The sequence below is a fragment of the Aquarana catesbeiana genome, linkage group LG06 (genome assembly GCF_042186555.1).
Source record: "Aquarana catesbeiana isolate 2022-GZ linkage group LG06, ASM4218655v1, whole genome shotgun sequence".
NCBI lineage: Eukaryota > Metazoa > Chordata > Amphibia > Anura > Ranidae > Aquarana > Aquarana catesbeiana.
The window spans coordinates 297,706,623-297,722,645 of record NC_133329.1 but is presented as its reverse complement, the minus strand read 5'-3'; the positions used below and the strand labels follow the sequence as shown (position 1 = coordinate 297,722,645).

The 16,023-nt window shown below is 41.9% G+C and overlaps 1 protein-coding gene across 27 annotated transcripts in view; it reads right to left on the bottom strand.

The window, feature by feature from the left end:
• Positions 1–16,023, bottom strand: part of UNC80 (unc-80 homolog, NALCN channel complex subunit) — a 288,619-nt gene that overhangs the window by 194,776 nt on the left and 77,820 nt on the right. For all 27 annotated transcript variants that reach the window (XM_073633516.1, XM_073633519.1, XM_073633525.1 and 24 more), the window contains 2 exons: positions 9,413–9,546; positions 7,064–7,229 (listed from right to left, as the gene is read on the bottom strand). In XM_073633516.1, coding sequence (XP_073489617.1) covers positions 7,064–7,229; positions 9,413–9,546 — 300 coding nt within the window. The remainder of the gene's footprint in view (positions 1–7,063; positions 7,230–9,412; positions 9,547–16,023) is intronic.

Here is a 16,023-nt window from a genome sequence, read left to right as displayed (position 1 = left end):
CTGGCATCATCACCACCAGCTGTATGGAGACGTGAGGGCACAACAAGCTGTAGCACTGAGCCCTGTCCTGCATCCTTTCAAGTTGCAAGCAGCGTTACTCAGTGTGCTGTGAACGAAATATATCGTCCCTGCCCATGCTTGCTGGACCACGTGTCAGCAGTAAGGTGGATTTTACGGATGACTGCCTTGCCCAACAATGCCAGAACATTCCCTTCCACGTGATGGTAGAGAGATGGAACGGCCTTATGTGAAAAATAGTATCGACTGGGAACCTGCCATTGTTGTACAGCACATTCTGCGAATTCACGGAAGGGGAAGAATCCACCAGGCTGAAAGGCAAAAGTTGGAAAGCCAGCAGCTTTGACAAGCTTGCATTCAGGCGCTGGGCATGTGGGTGGCAGGGGCTGTTTTTTTTTCTGCTGCAGAAGATGGGGCAGAGAAATTTGCTGGCTACAGTCTACAGCTGGTGGTGTGCTGCTGGTAGATGAGCTGTTAGAACCTTGGACACCCGGTGCTATACCATCATCCCTGTCAGTGGAGGCTGCTGAAATGTATTGACTCGGTATCGCAGGGGCAGACTGAAGTGGGTAAGGAGGAGGGACAGATTTGTGCTCCTTTTGTGTGGATTTTAGGTGCTCTTGCCAACAGGCTGAGTAGTTGGACGTGTTAGGCATGTGGTATGCCCAAATGGTTGGTGTTTTTGCCACGTTTGATGTGCCTGTGACACAGTTTGCAGATAGCAACAGTGCGATCTGCTGCAGATGAGCTAAAAAAGGCCCAGACAGCTGAGCTATGGGGAGTGGGCCGGGAGATAACAGCTGCAGAATGTGATGGAACAGGGTGGTGGCTCTCTACATCCTAAATCAGGAATAGATGTGGACAAGGAGGCAGGTTTATCCACTCTGCCAACTGCAGGGGACGGCACATTTGTCTCTGCTTGTGTGACAGAGGATGAGGAGGATGAGGAAGGTTTAGTAAGCCAGTCCACCACTTCCTCTGCATGCTGTGGGTGGATAGCATGGGCAAACTCACTAAACAGAGGAAATGATGCCCTGCCTGAGGACCACCACGTCCACCTTTGCCTGTGTACACATTTGTTGCTGGCCCCCTTACAGTGCCAAGGGAACGTCTGCCTCTCCTTGTTGTTCTCCCAGACATTATTGGGAGGAAGGGGGCGGTGCTTATAAGCAAATGTAAAGGAGAAGTTGAAATCTGTACGTAGATGCACTTTAATCAATGTAGAGAGGTGTTTGCCCTTTAATTTGAGTACTCACACTACACAGACACACTCCACGGATACAATATAATATACTGCAATATAATACGCCAAACGTACAGTGATGCACAGAACTATATGGCGTTTAACTGGCAGTAATGCACACAGAAGTAAATAGCGTTAAACTGGCAGTAACGCACAAAACTATATGACGTTAAACTTGTAGTAACGCACACAGAACTATATGGCGTTAAACTGGCAGTAACGCACGCAAAACAATATGGTGTTAAACTGGCAGTAACGCACGCAAAACGATATGGCGTTAAACAGGCAGTAATGCACGCAAAACTATATGGCGTTAAACTGGCAGTAACGCACGCAAAACTATATGGCGTTAAACTGGCAGTAACGCACGCAATACGATATGGCATTAAACTGGGAGTAATGCACGCAAAACTATATGGCGTTAAACTGGCAGTAACACACACAAAACGATATGGCGTTAAACTGGCAGTAACACACACAAAGCGATATGGCGTTAAACTGGCAGTAACGCATGCAAAACTATATGGCGTTAAGCTGGCAATAACACACACAAAACGATATGGCATTAAACTGGCAGTAACACACGCAAAGTGATATGGCGTTAAACTGGCAGTAACGCATGCAATACGATATGGCGTTAAACTGGCAGTAACGTAAATAAAATAGACCTGTCAACCGTCACTACACTGAAGCTATCTGAACTGTCCCTACTCTAGCTATATACTAATGTCAAGATTACTGACACGGTCTCACTACACTACACTAGAACTATCTGAGCTGTCCCTACTCTAGCTATACACTAATATAAAGATTACTGACACTGTCTCACTACACTACAGTGAAACTATCTGAGCTGTCCCTACTCTAGCTGCACACTATGAAAAGCTGAATGATGGTCCTCCTCACTACACTCACACTATCCCTAGACTGACACTAAACTAAAAATCTACACTGACAATTGGAGCAAAATAGCACTGTATAGCACACTAACTAATAGCACTGAACAGAGCCCTGTTCTATCTCTCTCCACACCAAAATCACACTGAAAATGGCTGCCATTGAAAATGTGGGGCGGAAATGAGCCATGATTGGATAAAGTCATGATGACAGTGTCCAATCATGACACTGACAGTGCTCTGTGCCCTGACTGGCTGAAGCTTTCACTGCGTCAGCCAATCAGGGCTTCCAATGCACTGTTCAATGCCACAATGCATTGTGGTTGGTTCGCCGAACGTCCGAACAACGAAAGTTCGGCCCGAACTTATGCTCGGGCCGAACCGTTCGCCCATCCCTATTAGCCACTATGAAAGGTCCCTGATTAAAAAAAAATAAAAACTGCCATTCTTTATTTTTTACTATTCTTATATAAAATGTCAAATATCTTAATTGCTGTCAAAGTCTGTAACTAGTTAGAAACATATTTGAATGTTAGAGAAAGCCCTTACAAGTGTATTAATCCATAGTTATGCTGGGCCAACTTAAATAAGATATGACTCAATAAAGTCAGGTTATAACATTTTAAAATTTATTGAGTAAAGTAATTTGATGAAAGGAAGCCAAGTTGTGTTGTATAAACATTACATGTAATTGTCAGCTGCTTGGTAAATGGTTGCAGTTTTTCATTAGTGAAGGGATAATGAAGGCTTATCATTCTAAAAATTACCTACTATTCTTACACTTTTTTAAGCATTTTTTAAGCCTCCAAAATCCATTCCTCCATGAAAGCATAAAAAAGCATATAAAAAGTTTACAAAGCCAGCCTCCATCACACTTTCTGCAATATGATATACAAACTTTAAAAAGAAAAAAGAAAATGACACCACTCACCTAAAAATCACAAAAAGTGGCACAAAAACATACTTATATATAATTTGTACGTACTCTGACCTCCACTGTTAAACATTTCTGCCATGATTAATTCGTAGCATTTAAATTCATTAACAATATTGAGTTAGATGGGTTGTTTTAAGTGGCAAGAGAAGACTTAAGATAATTGATATAATTAGATTAAATTTGGAGGCCAGAGAGGTTGAAAATGAAGTTAATCAATTTTACAAGCAATGGAGTTTGTGAGAAGCCTTTTGGCATAGCAGTAAGCAGTATATCATTTTAAAACATTAAACTGTCCAATCTTGTAAATGTTATTCCCCCCGAACATATACAGTGAGACAGGTAGTTTGAGCTTAAATAACTGCAAATAATGTTAAATAGCATCTGTAAATGATCACTTGCACAGTTTGGTATCAATATCAATCCCTGCCATTAGCACTTAATACCCTCAAATGATATAGATGGCATTATAAGCTGTACATCTGTGTAGCTTATTCAGGAATCTGTTGAATCCAATGTTAGCCTCTGTTCACACTGGTGCGATTTGTCATGTGATTTCACAGTTCCAAATTGCATGACAAATCGCACCCCATTGTCGCAATGGAACCATTGAAATTGTCGCAACTCATGTCGCAGCGACTTTGAAAAAGGTTCCTGCACTACTTTTTTTTCTCCATTTCATTGCAACTTGCATAGACTTCTGTTAAACAAAGTCACAAGCCGCAATGAAAGTGTAGGTGCAAATTGCACCAATCTGCAGCTTTGAAATCGTGCTGAAGTAGCGCAATTTCAAAGCCCCACTGGTGTGAACCAGGGCTCATAGACAATTGCACTTAAACACTCTTTTAAGTGGTGACACTTAAACCCCTGTCACCAATATTAGTAATAAAACCCAAATAATACATTACTTTTTCTATTTAATTATTTTTCTATTTACAACCCTTGCAAATTTAAAGTGGAACTAAACCCTCCTTTCCTTTACAACTAAGGAAGCTGCCATCTTACCTTCTAAAGGATAACAGATTCTTAACAAAATATTAAACATGAATATTTTATTTATGATTATATTCATTTGTCCAATTACATTTGAGTCCGTGAAAAGGGGGGGGGGGGGGGCTGTGTATAAAAATGGTTGCAGTTCCTAAAATTAGTACTTGGTATTTATGTACCTTAGATTGTAAGCTCCTTGAGGGTAGGGACTGATGTGAATGTACAATGTATATGTAAAGCGCTGCGTAAATTGACGGCGCTATATAAGTAACCTGAAATAAATGTTCAACCCCTTGAATTAAAGCTGAAAGTCTGCACTTCAAATTAATTTGGATTGTTTCATTTTAATTTTATTCTGGTGGCATACAGAGCCAAAAGTATGAAAATTGTGCCTGTGTCCAAATATATATGGACCTAACTGTATACATCACTTATACCATAAATTAATGTTTTATATATTTTTTTTCATATAACATATAAGGGAGCTCCGCATGATTAGTTAGAACCATTATTACATTCACGTGCGGGAACGCATATGTATGTGAGCACGACCCAATAATTTGCACTTAGAGACTATTGATAGTGGTAGTGCGGAGGTATTCATGATTACTGTCTTTTCACAGAGCTGCATGATAACAAACATTCCTTACAGTTATGAGCAAATGGCTCCTGTTGTCAAAATTTATACTTTTGATTCTCCCAGTGCTGAAACTGAAAGTTGGACATTCTTGCAGGTGTGATCTGAAAATTGGATGGCAGATTGTCCGGTTTTTTATTTTTTGCATGCAAGTCGCATATTGAAAATGGAGAGGTTACTAAAGTTACAAAAATTCTCGTACGAGAGAAAAAAAAATCGGAAGTGATGTCATATGTTGTAATGTATTTGTAATGTATTTTCAGACGACAACTGTACTGATTAAATGAAAATTGTACGATCTGGTATCATACGAGAAAAATTTTCGTGCTTGTCCGATCAGATGATATAGTATGAACTGTCGTGATCGGCTCTTGAAAGCGCTGTACTAACAATCCGCTTATCGTACAATCGCTTCGAAAGCTGTATTTTTCATCCGATTTTCGGATCGTGTATGGGACATAAGTAATGTTTTTTTAACATGTAGTTCTGACAGCAAAGGACAGTTGTTCCATAACTTTCAGGGCAGCATTGTGACAAAACTTTCCTTACGGTTAACTATGTGCAAATGGCTCTCGCTATCAATGTCCACGGGGAGCTTTGCAGGAAGGGGTAATGTAGTGTAGGGAAAACTGGCAGTTAGGATTCAACACTCCCAAACTGTTTAATTCCTATTAAAGTGGAACTAAACTCACTGATTTAACTGTTTACCAAGGCTGCACTCAAGCCTTGCCGTGACAGATAACTGTCAGCTGCTGGTGCTCCCAACCAAGCCAACCCAAGTAAAGCCATCAAACAGCTAGTGTCATAACTGATCACATGTGCAGCACCATCCCAACTGCACATCAAACTGTAAAGAACAGGAGGGTTTAGTGCCGCTTTACTTTTCCAAGAGTTGTAAATAAAATAAAATAACACTTTATTTTGATGCATTGATGACCCAGTGATGTATCTCCAAAAAAAGCATTTTAATTAAATGTTAGACCTGGTGACAAAGTTACTTTAAGTTTCATGTTGCATCAAATAGTTACTGGTTTAATACATTACTGTTTCTTTGGCTCTACTAGCTGCTATTTTTCATAGTACTGAGTTAAAACATAGTTATTATGAACTAAATTAAATATCTACTGGCAAACCAATGTCCCACTGTTTATTGCATACGGTATATTTATATGAGACAAATTGGGAAGTAAGGTTTATTTTATTTACCCATAATTGACCCATGTTATTGTTTTGTTTCACATAATTAAAAGTACCTAAAATTAGGCGACTTTGTATTTTTTGTACTTTACATAGCATGTTCATGGCCCAGAATAAGACAGGGTGGTTAGAGACATTGGGGGACATTTAGTAAAACTGGTACACACAGAATCTGGTACAGCTGTGCATAGTAACCAATCAGCTTCTAGGTTTTGTTGTCAAAGCTTAACTGAACAATCTGAAGTTGATTGGTTACTATCACAGCTGCACCAGATTCTGTATGCACCGCTTTTAGTAAATTCCCCCACTGTTTACTAAATGCATATGGATTGTTCACTTTGCAATGGAATTTTCCCTTAGCTTAGTAAATGTGGTAAAGATTTACCTTATTTGTTTGGCTGGATGATAGAAGGCAGCAGAGCTTCACCTCATTCTCTAAGCTAAGGTGAAATTCCCTTGCAAAGTGAACAGCCTATTTGCCTTTAGTAAATCAGACTAATAGCTATATACAGAAATAATGAAGTCCTGATATTTAGGCAAAAAGGAGAAGTCCAGCCTGAGCTCATTTGGCTGGGCTTCTCCTCTGGGTCACAGGAGTGCAATTCGTTTTGCACCCCTGTGACCCATTTTGCAGATGTAACCAAGATCAGTGCAGGCACTGTGTCATCCCGACTTTCAAAGACTGGATCCACCAGATGCCTGGACTGATGACAGTCTCAGCGAGCTACTGAGACGGCTGCTCCCCGCCCCTCCACAGCTCAGCGCTCCAGTGAGCGTGGAGGAGAAGAGCAGGAGAGCCGCTGGTTGACAGTGAGCAGCTCTCCGCTCGGGGAGGTGAGAGAACCGAGCCATCGGCCATGTTCGGTGGCTAGGTTCTTAGTGAAGAGGTGGCAGGGGACAGATGCAGCATCGATCCCATACTGCATCCACCAAGGTAAGTATAATTGGCCAATAAAAAAACAAAACATACTTCTCTTTTAAATAAAACCCAATTTAACACTTATTGAAAATGTGGCAGTCTCTTCCTGCTTTGTCAGATCTGCAAGGTCTTCTTTAAATTATACCATTGACAAAAAAATCACACTAATGAAAGCCAATAAACATTGTGTACTTATAATTGTATTTAATGAGTTGCTTATCTCCCATACCTTTCTTTTCTTCATATCCCGTGTCTGACTTTAGGGTGTGGCTGCTACTATGCAGGGAGTCTTTAGAATCTTCGTTTTCATCAAGGATTCCAGCAAAACTTATTTTCCTTTCATATCTGTGCCGGTCCATCTCTGGATCCAGGCGAAGTCGACAAGTCTCCAGATCCTTATGCAGGGTCATAAACAGTGTTACAAGTATGCCTTTGCTTAGCTTTATTAGTGAATTCATTTTTTCAAAGCTGTGGCTACTAAGGGTGAACATTAAAAATATTATTTGGGACATTCCATACAATAATCCAACCATTCAGAGATCATTCTTTATCATACATATGCAAATTTGTGCTATCACACAAGAAGGCCTTTAGTTGTGCACACAATGCAGGGACAGGACTGCTGAAATAACTATATGAAATTGTAAAATCTGCATGCTGGAGGAGTTCTGGGTGTCATTCTGACTTTTGATAGGCAGGAGGAACAATGATAAATATCCTGAGTTCAGAAATCGCCTTTTAACATCAAAAGGCAACACAGGACATTGGGACTTATGTAAGGGGTAATCTAACAATTTTCAATTGCTAATTTTTCCCATTACAACAATAATTATTTGATCATTATAACTGAAGGACTTTATTTTCCAAAGTATACGTGAACTTTCACTTCTGCCTAGGAAAGGGGTTTCTTAAAGCTCTTCTGCATCACACAGTAAAAGGAATTTGGGCAAAAAGCTGAAAACACACTTATATATATGTAAAATCTCTGCCAAAGAAAGTGTATCTCTGTTCATACAGTATCGTGTTTCACAAACCCATGCTATGCTGCATGCTGATGTGGCTATAATAATTTCTCATTGTAGCTTTGGAGCTTCCTATATCACCTACCCTGTGTCACCTACCTGCTCACTGGCAAGATCGCAACAATGGAGTTGGGATCTGCCCACATGCCTGGACTGGTACTTGGCTTAGCCTCTCAGTGAGCCGTTGAGAGGCTGAGCTGGCAGTCCCCACCCCCTCCACAGCCCAGCGCTCCAGTGAGCGAGGAGGGGGCAGAGCAGAGAGTGGTGACAGTCACTAGCTCTCTGCTCATGAAGCCCTGTGAAAATTGGCAGCCCTAATCTACATGCAAGGTGCCGGATGCATGGATTCCAATGGGTTTTTATTTTTTTTTAAGCACGTAATTAGAGCCAGAGGCTCTAATAGGCTTCAAAAAAGAGTGGGCTCGGGGCGCAGAGCACTTTGCCCCGAGCCCACCCAGTTGTGTGACAATAGCGAATGAATATTCGCTATTGTCACACTGATTCTCCTCCCGGTCAATCAGAAAGCGGGTCCTGAGACCCGTTTTCCCAATTGGTCGAAAGGAGAAATGATCTTATTGGCCTAGGAGGAGGAGGGAGGAGACGCACAGCTGCCGTGATGCTGAGAACGAACCGACCGACCCACCAGCCACGACTCTGAGGGGAATCCTGATTCAGCAGCAGCTGTTGTCTCCATGGCTGGCCAGGAGCTGGAGAAAAGCAATGCATCCCTTCTCCCCACCGACCTCATCAAGCTGGCATCCCTGGGCTTGATCACCTGTGTCAGCCTGCTTGGCAATCTCATGTTCGCCTTCATCACCCTGCGAGACCAGAGCCTGCACAGAGCCCCCTATTATCTCCTGCTGGTCCATCTGGAGATAGCAGCACAGGGTAAGAGAGCCAGCGACTGGATGCGCAGTGGCGGGTGCGCAGTGGCGGGCTGGAGTGATGGGGGTGGGGGGTCCGTGGTCTGTCTGCCACCACTGCCTGAGAACCAAGCGATCAGCGGTGTTAGATCACTTGGTTCTCAGTGTTAGAGCCGGTGGGGACAAATGCAGCATAGGACCAATGCTGCATCCACCTTGGTAATTAAGATTGTGGAGAAAAAAAAATCCCATACATTTTAAATTCTTTCTTTCTTTTAAAATCTTTCTGCAGGTAAACAATTCATATATATATGTATTTTAAATCTGCATCTATCTGAAGTTTGCTGTATGTTAAATGATGTTAATTAAACATTTAATTTCCAATCATAGAATAAAATATAGATATGGCTCTTATTGTTTCTCCCTTTAGTTTGTATCAATAAATGGTCCAGAAGATGATTGTTGTATTAGTTACTTAACAACAGTTCTTACATTACATTATTTCTAGATCATATTTAATCTTTACGATATGCAACATAAAAAACTTTCTATGCTTAATTTTACAAAATGGTATTCTGTTAGACATTACATTGAACATTTGAATTTGATCTATTTCTAATGGTCTACTACTGTTGTTATAAAGTTTCTGAAAAAACGAAATCACATTATAATATGTTGTTGCATTTGACATACCACAAGAGGCTCAGCCCTAGGCCTGGGCAGGCATGGGAATGTTTCCCTTAAGAAAGTGGTGATCTCCAGGAGTAGCTGACATGCAGACATCTTCAGAGCAAAAGGACAGCCGCACTTTGTAGGGTTTACGGAACCTATAAATTGATATTTTTGGTAAGGGGAGCAGTGGATGCCTAAAAATGTACCATCATGAGACTGACATAACCAGACATCCAACACCAGAGATCAGTCATCATGGGTCAGAAAGAAGAACGTATATTAGGCTTCGGATCCAGGGTTGCCAGTCCCAAATTTGTAACTTTTTACTGAAGTTAGGGTAAATGTTTGTCTGTTTTTCATTTTATTATGTAATGCTAAAGTTTATATTTTTTTTTTCAATCAACTTGACTTAACATGGTTTTCTAAAAATGGTACCTAAGTAAATGGTGATTAAAATCATATTTTTGTTTTATAAACAGGTAGGCTAAATACGCAGCAGGATATCGGCAAAATCTCCAGTGAAAGGGCTAAAGTAGTGAAGGACCTGTGTTGTGGTTAGCTTTCACTGTAGTAGTGTGTCAAGATAGTTGTTCTTGGAAATTGTTCTGCCTAGTTCAAAAAAGGCACACAGTAGCGCAGTCAAGCACAGTTTATAGTGAACACTCAACCCTGTAGACATCACATAATGTTCTGATGTTTACTGCCGAACAATATGCAGTACAAGTTGATAGGGCGACCATGTTTGCAGTTTCAACTAACCCTATAAGCAATGTTTTTATAGACTGCCTGAGCTGGATTAAACTGAACCTAAAATAAAGTATAATCTTTCAAAAGTAATAGACTTAAAGTGATATTAAAGTCTCTTTTAAAAAAAAAAAATAACAAACATGTTATACTTACCTGCTATGTTTAGAGATTTTGCACAGAGCAGCCCCAATACTTCTCTTCTTGGGTCCCTCACCAACCCTCCTGGCCCCCCCCTCCTGCCAATTGCCCCAAGAGCAAGCAGCTTGCAATGGGGGCACCTGAGCAGGCTCGCTCCCAAGCTGCGGCTCTGCCTGTCCATTCACACACACAGAGCCATTGCTCGGCCCACCTCCTCTCTCTGATTGGCTCAGTGGCTGTGATTGACAGCAGCGGGAGCCAATGCTGCTGTCTCAGCCAATTAGGAAGCAGAGTCCCTGAAGAGCTGAGGCACTCGTGCACATCGTTGGATCGAGATGGGGCTCAGGTAAGTATTTGAGGGGGGGGCTGCTGCACAGAGAAGGATTTTAACCTTTATGCATAGAATGCATGAAGCTAAAAAACCTTAAGCCTTTACAACCACTTTAGGCTTGCTATAGATGGATCAAATGTTGAGTGGTTCAGCACGGTCTGGAAAAATTTCGATCTATCAATGAACGTTCCCATTGGAGAGGAATCAACCTAGTCATCAACTCCACTCAAAAGGGACTGTCGGAAAATTTGTGTTCAATCAACATTGGTTAGCCAGAAAAGCATCTTTTGTATGTCTCTTTAAATTAGTTTGACCTTGTTACTAAGGCCAAGGAGTTCCTAACTTCATTGTTAAGGCCTAGCCTCTGCCATCCTGATATACAGCCCTTACAGACTACTAAATCAGTATTGCAGGACAATATACAGGCAGCTGGCAGGAATGAGCCATGGAGTCAGATAAAGTTAGTATAAAATTAAAACTAAATCAGAGAAGGGCAAGGAAGAGATTTTCAGGATAATAATTGTACTATCAGGCATCTGAGGTATCAGACCCTAAGCAGAAATGTTATTTTTAAAATGTGAAAATGGAGTAAGGTTTACTTTAAGAGGAGTTCCAGCCTGGAGAAAAAAAAAAAAAAGTCAGCAGCCACAAATACTGTAGCTGCTGACTTTTACTATATGGACACTTACCTTTCCAGGTAGCCTGCAATGTCGGCACCCCAGCTGATCTTCAGATCGGCTCTTGGGTGCTGCCGCCGCCATTCCTGGTAAGGGAAACCAGTCGGTCCCCTACTGCGCTTTCTAACTGGCCCGGCGGTGAGGGAAGGAGGAAGGGGCTGAACCGCCGGGGAACGGCGCGATTCGGCGCAGTCTCCCAGAACTGGGGAAGGATACCTGTCAAAAACGGGTACCCCCCCAAAAGGTGCCAAATGTGGCACTGGAGGGGGGGAGGAAGCAGATAAACAGATGTTCCAATTTTAGGTAGAACTCCACTTTAAGTCTACCCTAAAGCCAATGTCACTTAAACTGATATTAAAGGTTTTTTTTTAATCTAAAATGAAAAAAAGAGGTTTATACATACCTGCTGTGTATAAGATATTGCACAGAGCGGCCCCTTACCTCCTTTCTGGAGTCCCCCACTTGCTCTGTCTGTTCCTCCTCTATGATATGCTATGGGAGCACATGTGCAGACAGATGGGCACAGCGCTGGATCAATGTACAGTAAGAATTGGGGGGGGGGGACAAACTGCTAGTAAGAGGTTTTCACCTCAATGCAGATAATGCATTAAGGTAAAGACACATCTGTGCAGGAGTGCTTTAATTTACAGGACTGAAATGTAAAGCCTAAGGTCAACCAAAACCTTTTTATGAGTTATGGACTGAGTGGAGAAAGAGTTACAAATATTGTTTGTTCTTTCTTCCACTGCTTGTGTCCCCATTGGAGAGCTTGGGGCACAGCAACAAAAGTTTTTACTGTGGTCTATGTCCATCAGGGGCAGTTTCCTCCAACTGCTTGTGTGGTCACATGACAGGTAGTGAGGGGTAATTTCCCCCTTGAGGACACAGAAAATATTGACACAAGCTCAAACCTTTCTCCACCTTATCTACAACAAAGTAAAGTGCTATTAATGCCCCTTTCTGGAACGATTTCAACTATTGTTTAGTGATTGGTATTCAAGGTTTTAACTCTGGGATAAGCAAATATTGCCTATGTACCAGAAGTATGTGCATTCTTACTTGAATCTTGATGTGCTCGGTGTATTTCTTCCAGATCTGTGCAGTAACTCAGGGTGAAACCTTGCCTTTGTGCGGGAGCTTCCTGTAATAAAGACCACTAATAAAGTCACTGCCGCTCTCTCTCCTTGTGTACGTTGGCTAGACTTGTATACGCCCCCTTCTTTTGTTTTCTGCAGGCAGTCCATGGTGGGTGGGGCCTGTTGGGTACCTTCCACTGCTCCTCACAGGCTATGTGCAGCACATTCATGATATCACTGATACTTTTACAAAATAATAACTGGATTTGCAAAGGCATTTGATGCACACAAAGTGTTTCTATTTATTTTGTGGTTATGAAAGCATATATATAAATGAGATTTTGTGCCTGGCATTCAGCTTCAAACTTGCTATATAAAGACAGTTTTGGAACACAGTATATAGAACATGACCTGAATGATGAATGATTTCTGGTAGGTTGAAATGTCTGCTCTGTCATCCCTTCCTAACCATTATATTAGATGTCAGCTACTAAATGTACGGATTTGATTTAATGCCTCCACATGACCTTAGAATTTCAGCTACATGGAGGATTAAATCAGCATCTGCTTTCTTGCTTTATGATTCACAGGGGTCGCTCACTGGGTTGACCGCTGTGCTATAGCTACACATCAGACTTTTGTCCGAGTGCAGTTTTTCACTGTGAAACTATGAAGAGGCAAAGATGTAAAGGATGCAGGTATGAGAAATAAAAAATGAACAAAAAAAAACCAACCTGAAAGAATAAAAAAAAATAAAGTCAAGGGGTGAAATTGGAATAGATGCCAAATAATGAGGGAAGAGTATGGCATTGCAGACATTGAACATTTACGAATATATTTACATTATATAGTGTGCATCAAGACAATATCTGCGCAATTATGGGTATTAAATTTTTTTCTCAAATGTAAAAAAATTGATGCTCATGAGAATCCATAATTGAACAGTCTGTCAGATATGTCCTGAAAATTTAAAACATGTTGAGAAACTGCCTTACTTATAAGACAAAGACGTAACGATAACATTGTCCTATGGTTGATTCTTGAATTAAAATTCAGAAATCCAACCTTCTTATGTTCAGGCCTTCCAGCGTTTGTAAATTTTTTTTACATTATTTACAATTTTTTTTTATTAGCATGATCACAAATGCTAGGCACCACGTGGGGTTGTGGTGCCTAGCAAGAAAGATATGAGAAAGAGCCAAAATGCTCTTCAGATATTCCCATTACAAAGCCACTTATAAAAGAAACAAACAACTAATAGTGCTGTCGCTTACAGCACTGCGTTAGGTTCCTTAATTAAAGTGGATGTGAACCCCATTCATTAAAATCTGACCTATGCACATAAATCTGTAGTGTTTACTTAACTCTCTCCAAAGCCCTAAGTCCCGTGCCTGATAACTTCATACAAGCTCTCCAGCACAGGAGATAAAAGCAGCTGAAAATTTGTTACGTGGTGGGAACTTAAAGACAGATAAGCAGAGAGCTTGCCTATTCACAGTACAGCTCTGCAAGTTTCTTCGTTCCTCTGCCTAGGTGGAGGGGGAAGGGGTGGGGGTGTGCCTTTCCTCCAATCAGCTCTCAACAGTGTATGCGCAGACTCCCCTCCCACTGCTGAAACAAAAAAAAACCAGGATGTGCATTTTCTAAAGAGTCTAGAAAGCCAAAGACAACAGATATACATGTAAAACTTATGTAGTGGGATTTGTTTAATCTCTGTGTATCATCTGAGGCTATTCACTTCACTGGGTGAGGGTTTACATGCACTTGCAATCTATGGAAAAATGATGCATGCTGGGTTTCAACAATTTATTAACCTGTAGGGTATAAATGTATGACAGCAATAAACAAGGACTTGTAACTGGGGGCTAGGTTAAGGAGGTTGTTGCCTGATTCTAATTGGAAGTGATGTAGCACTAGTTACCTTTATCCCACCCTCATCTGTGCCCAACCCTGAAAATAACACCTTCACCTTAACACTTCTAACACTAAAATGCACTGTTTACAATCACAAAGAGAATTGGAAAATATTAAAGTATTATAAACAAGGCAACATTTTTTTTGTTTAGTTTTAGATAGAATGGTGAGGGATTAGAACAAGCTATGATGTTGTCATTGCTGTCTGTGCCCCTGTTAAGGAGATTCACCCTCTATATTTGTCCTGTTTACCATTATCACTGAAAGTGAAAGAAAATCCCAAATTTGAGGTTGTCTCCAGAAAAGTAATAGAGGGGAAATCTTCCAATGGGGACACTAGTTTGGGTGACCTGGGGCCCCAAGGGATTCCCATATTTTGCAGGGATTTCTTCTCACTTCTTGTTTTGGCTATATGACAGTAAGTGAAGGCAAATGTCCTCAATTCAACACAGATGGCAAAAAAAACCCAACAATCGGACAAGGAGTATGAAAAAAAGGTTTTACCTAGAGTTCTACTTTAATGTATAACTAAAGGCAGATTGGAGAGGGATTAAAAACCTATATGGTCTCTATTGCTGTCTGTGACCCATTAGGGCCATTTTTCCAGTTTTTTGTCCTGTTTACCATTTAAAATGGGAATGATTCTACAAAAGCCACCTAATGCAATACCCCTTTGCACATCTCTATGCCTCCGTATTTCTTAGCAATCCTCCATACCCCCTACACATCTCTGTACCTCCCAAATAACCCCTGTGCCCCTAGCATACCTCTGTACTCCCAGCACACTTCTGTACCCTCTTTGCTCATCACTGTACCTCCTACACACACCTCTGCACCTCCCAGCATCCTCTATCTTCCCCCCCAGCACACCTCTGCACCCCCCACACACCTCTGCACCTCCTAGAATCCTCTTTATCCCCCAGTATGCTTCCATACACCCAGCAAGCCTTTGTAACCCCAGCACACCTCTGCATCCCCCACATACACCTCTGCACCTCCCAGCATCCTCTGTATTCCCCAGCATACCTCAACACCTCTATGCACTCTGCCGCACATCTCTGCACCACACACACCTCTGAACCCCCCCACACATCTCCCAGCATCCTCTGTGTCCTTCCAGCACACCATTGTACACCACAGCAAGCCTTTGTAACCACCAGCATGCTTCTGTACCCACCAGCATAGTTTGTTTCCTACTGCACATCTTTGCACCCCCCCCACACCCCTAACACATCTCTGTACCCACTTGCACATCTCTGTACCTCCAAACCCCCCGCCCCCCACACACCTCCAACCCCCAGCAAATCCCTGTACCCTACCACCCTCCAAACACACACAACAGTGTAATTTCAGCATCCTGGTCATCCAATTGCTACTCTACCTGCACATATTGATTGACAGCTCTGTGGTGCCAGTGGCATCTCCCTCTGCCTATCTGCCTATCCGGCCAGCAGTTCAGCTATACAGTGGAGGGGCAGGCACCAGCTTCAGTACACAAGTGAGTCGTTCTGCTTGTGCACTAAAGCTGATACCTGCCAGGGTCAGAGGCCCCTCCCCTCTCAATTGTATAGCGTGAACTGCTAGCCGGAGGTGCAAGGGGAGATGCCAAATCTTGAGCCCCCCCACAGTGGCGGAATGCCAGGGCCCTGTTGCAAGTGTGACCCTGGCAGTTTCCCCACTGTCTAAGGCTACTATATCCTAATAACTTACCATAGTCACTGCCATTCTTATTAATGAGTATCAATGCCC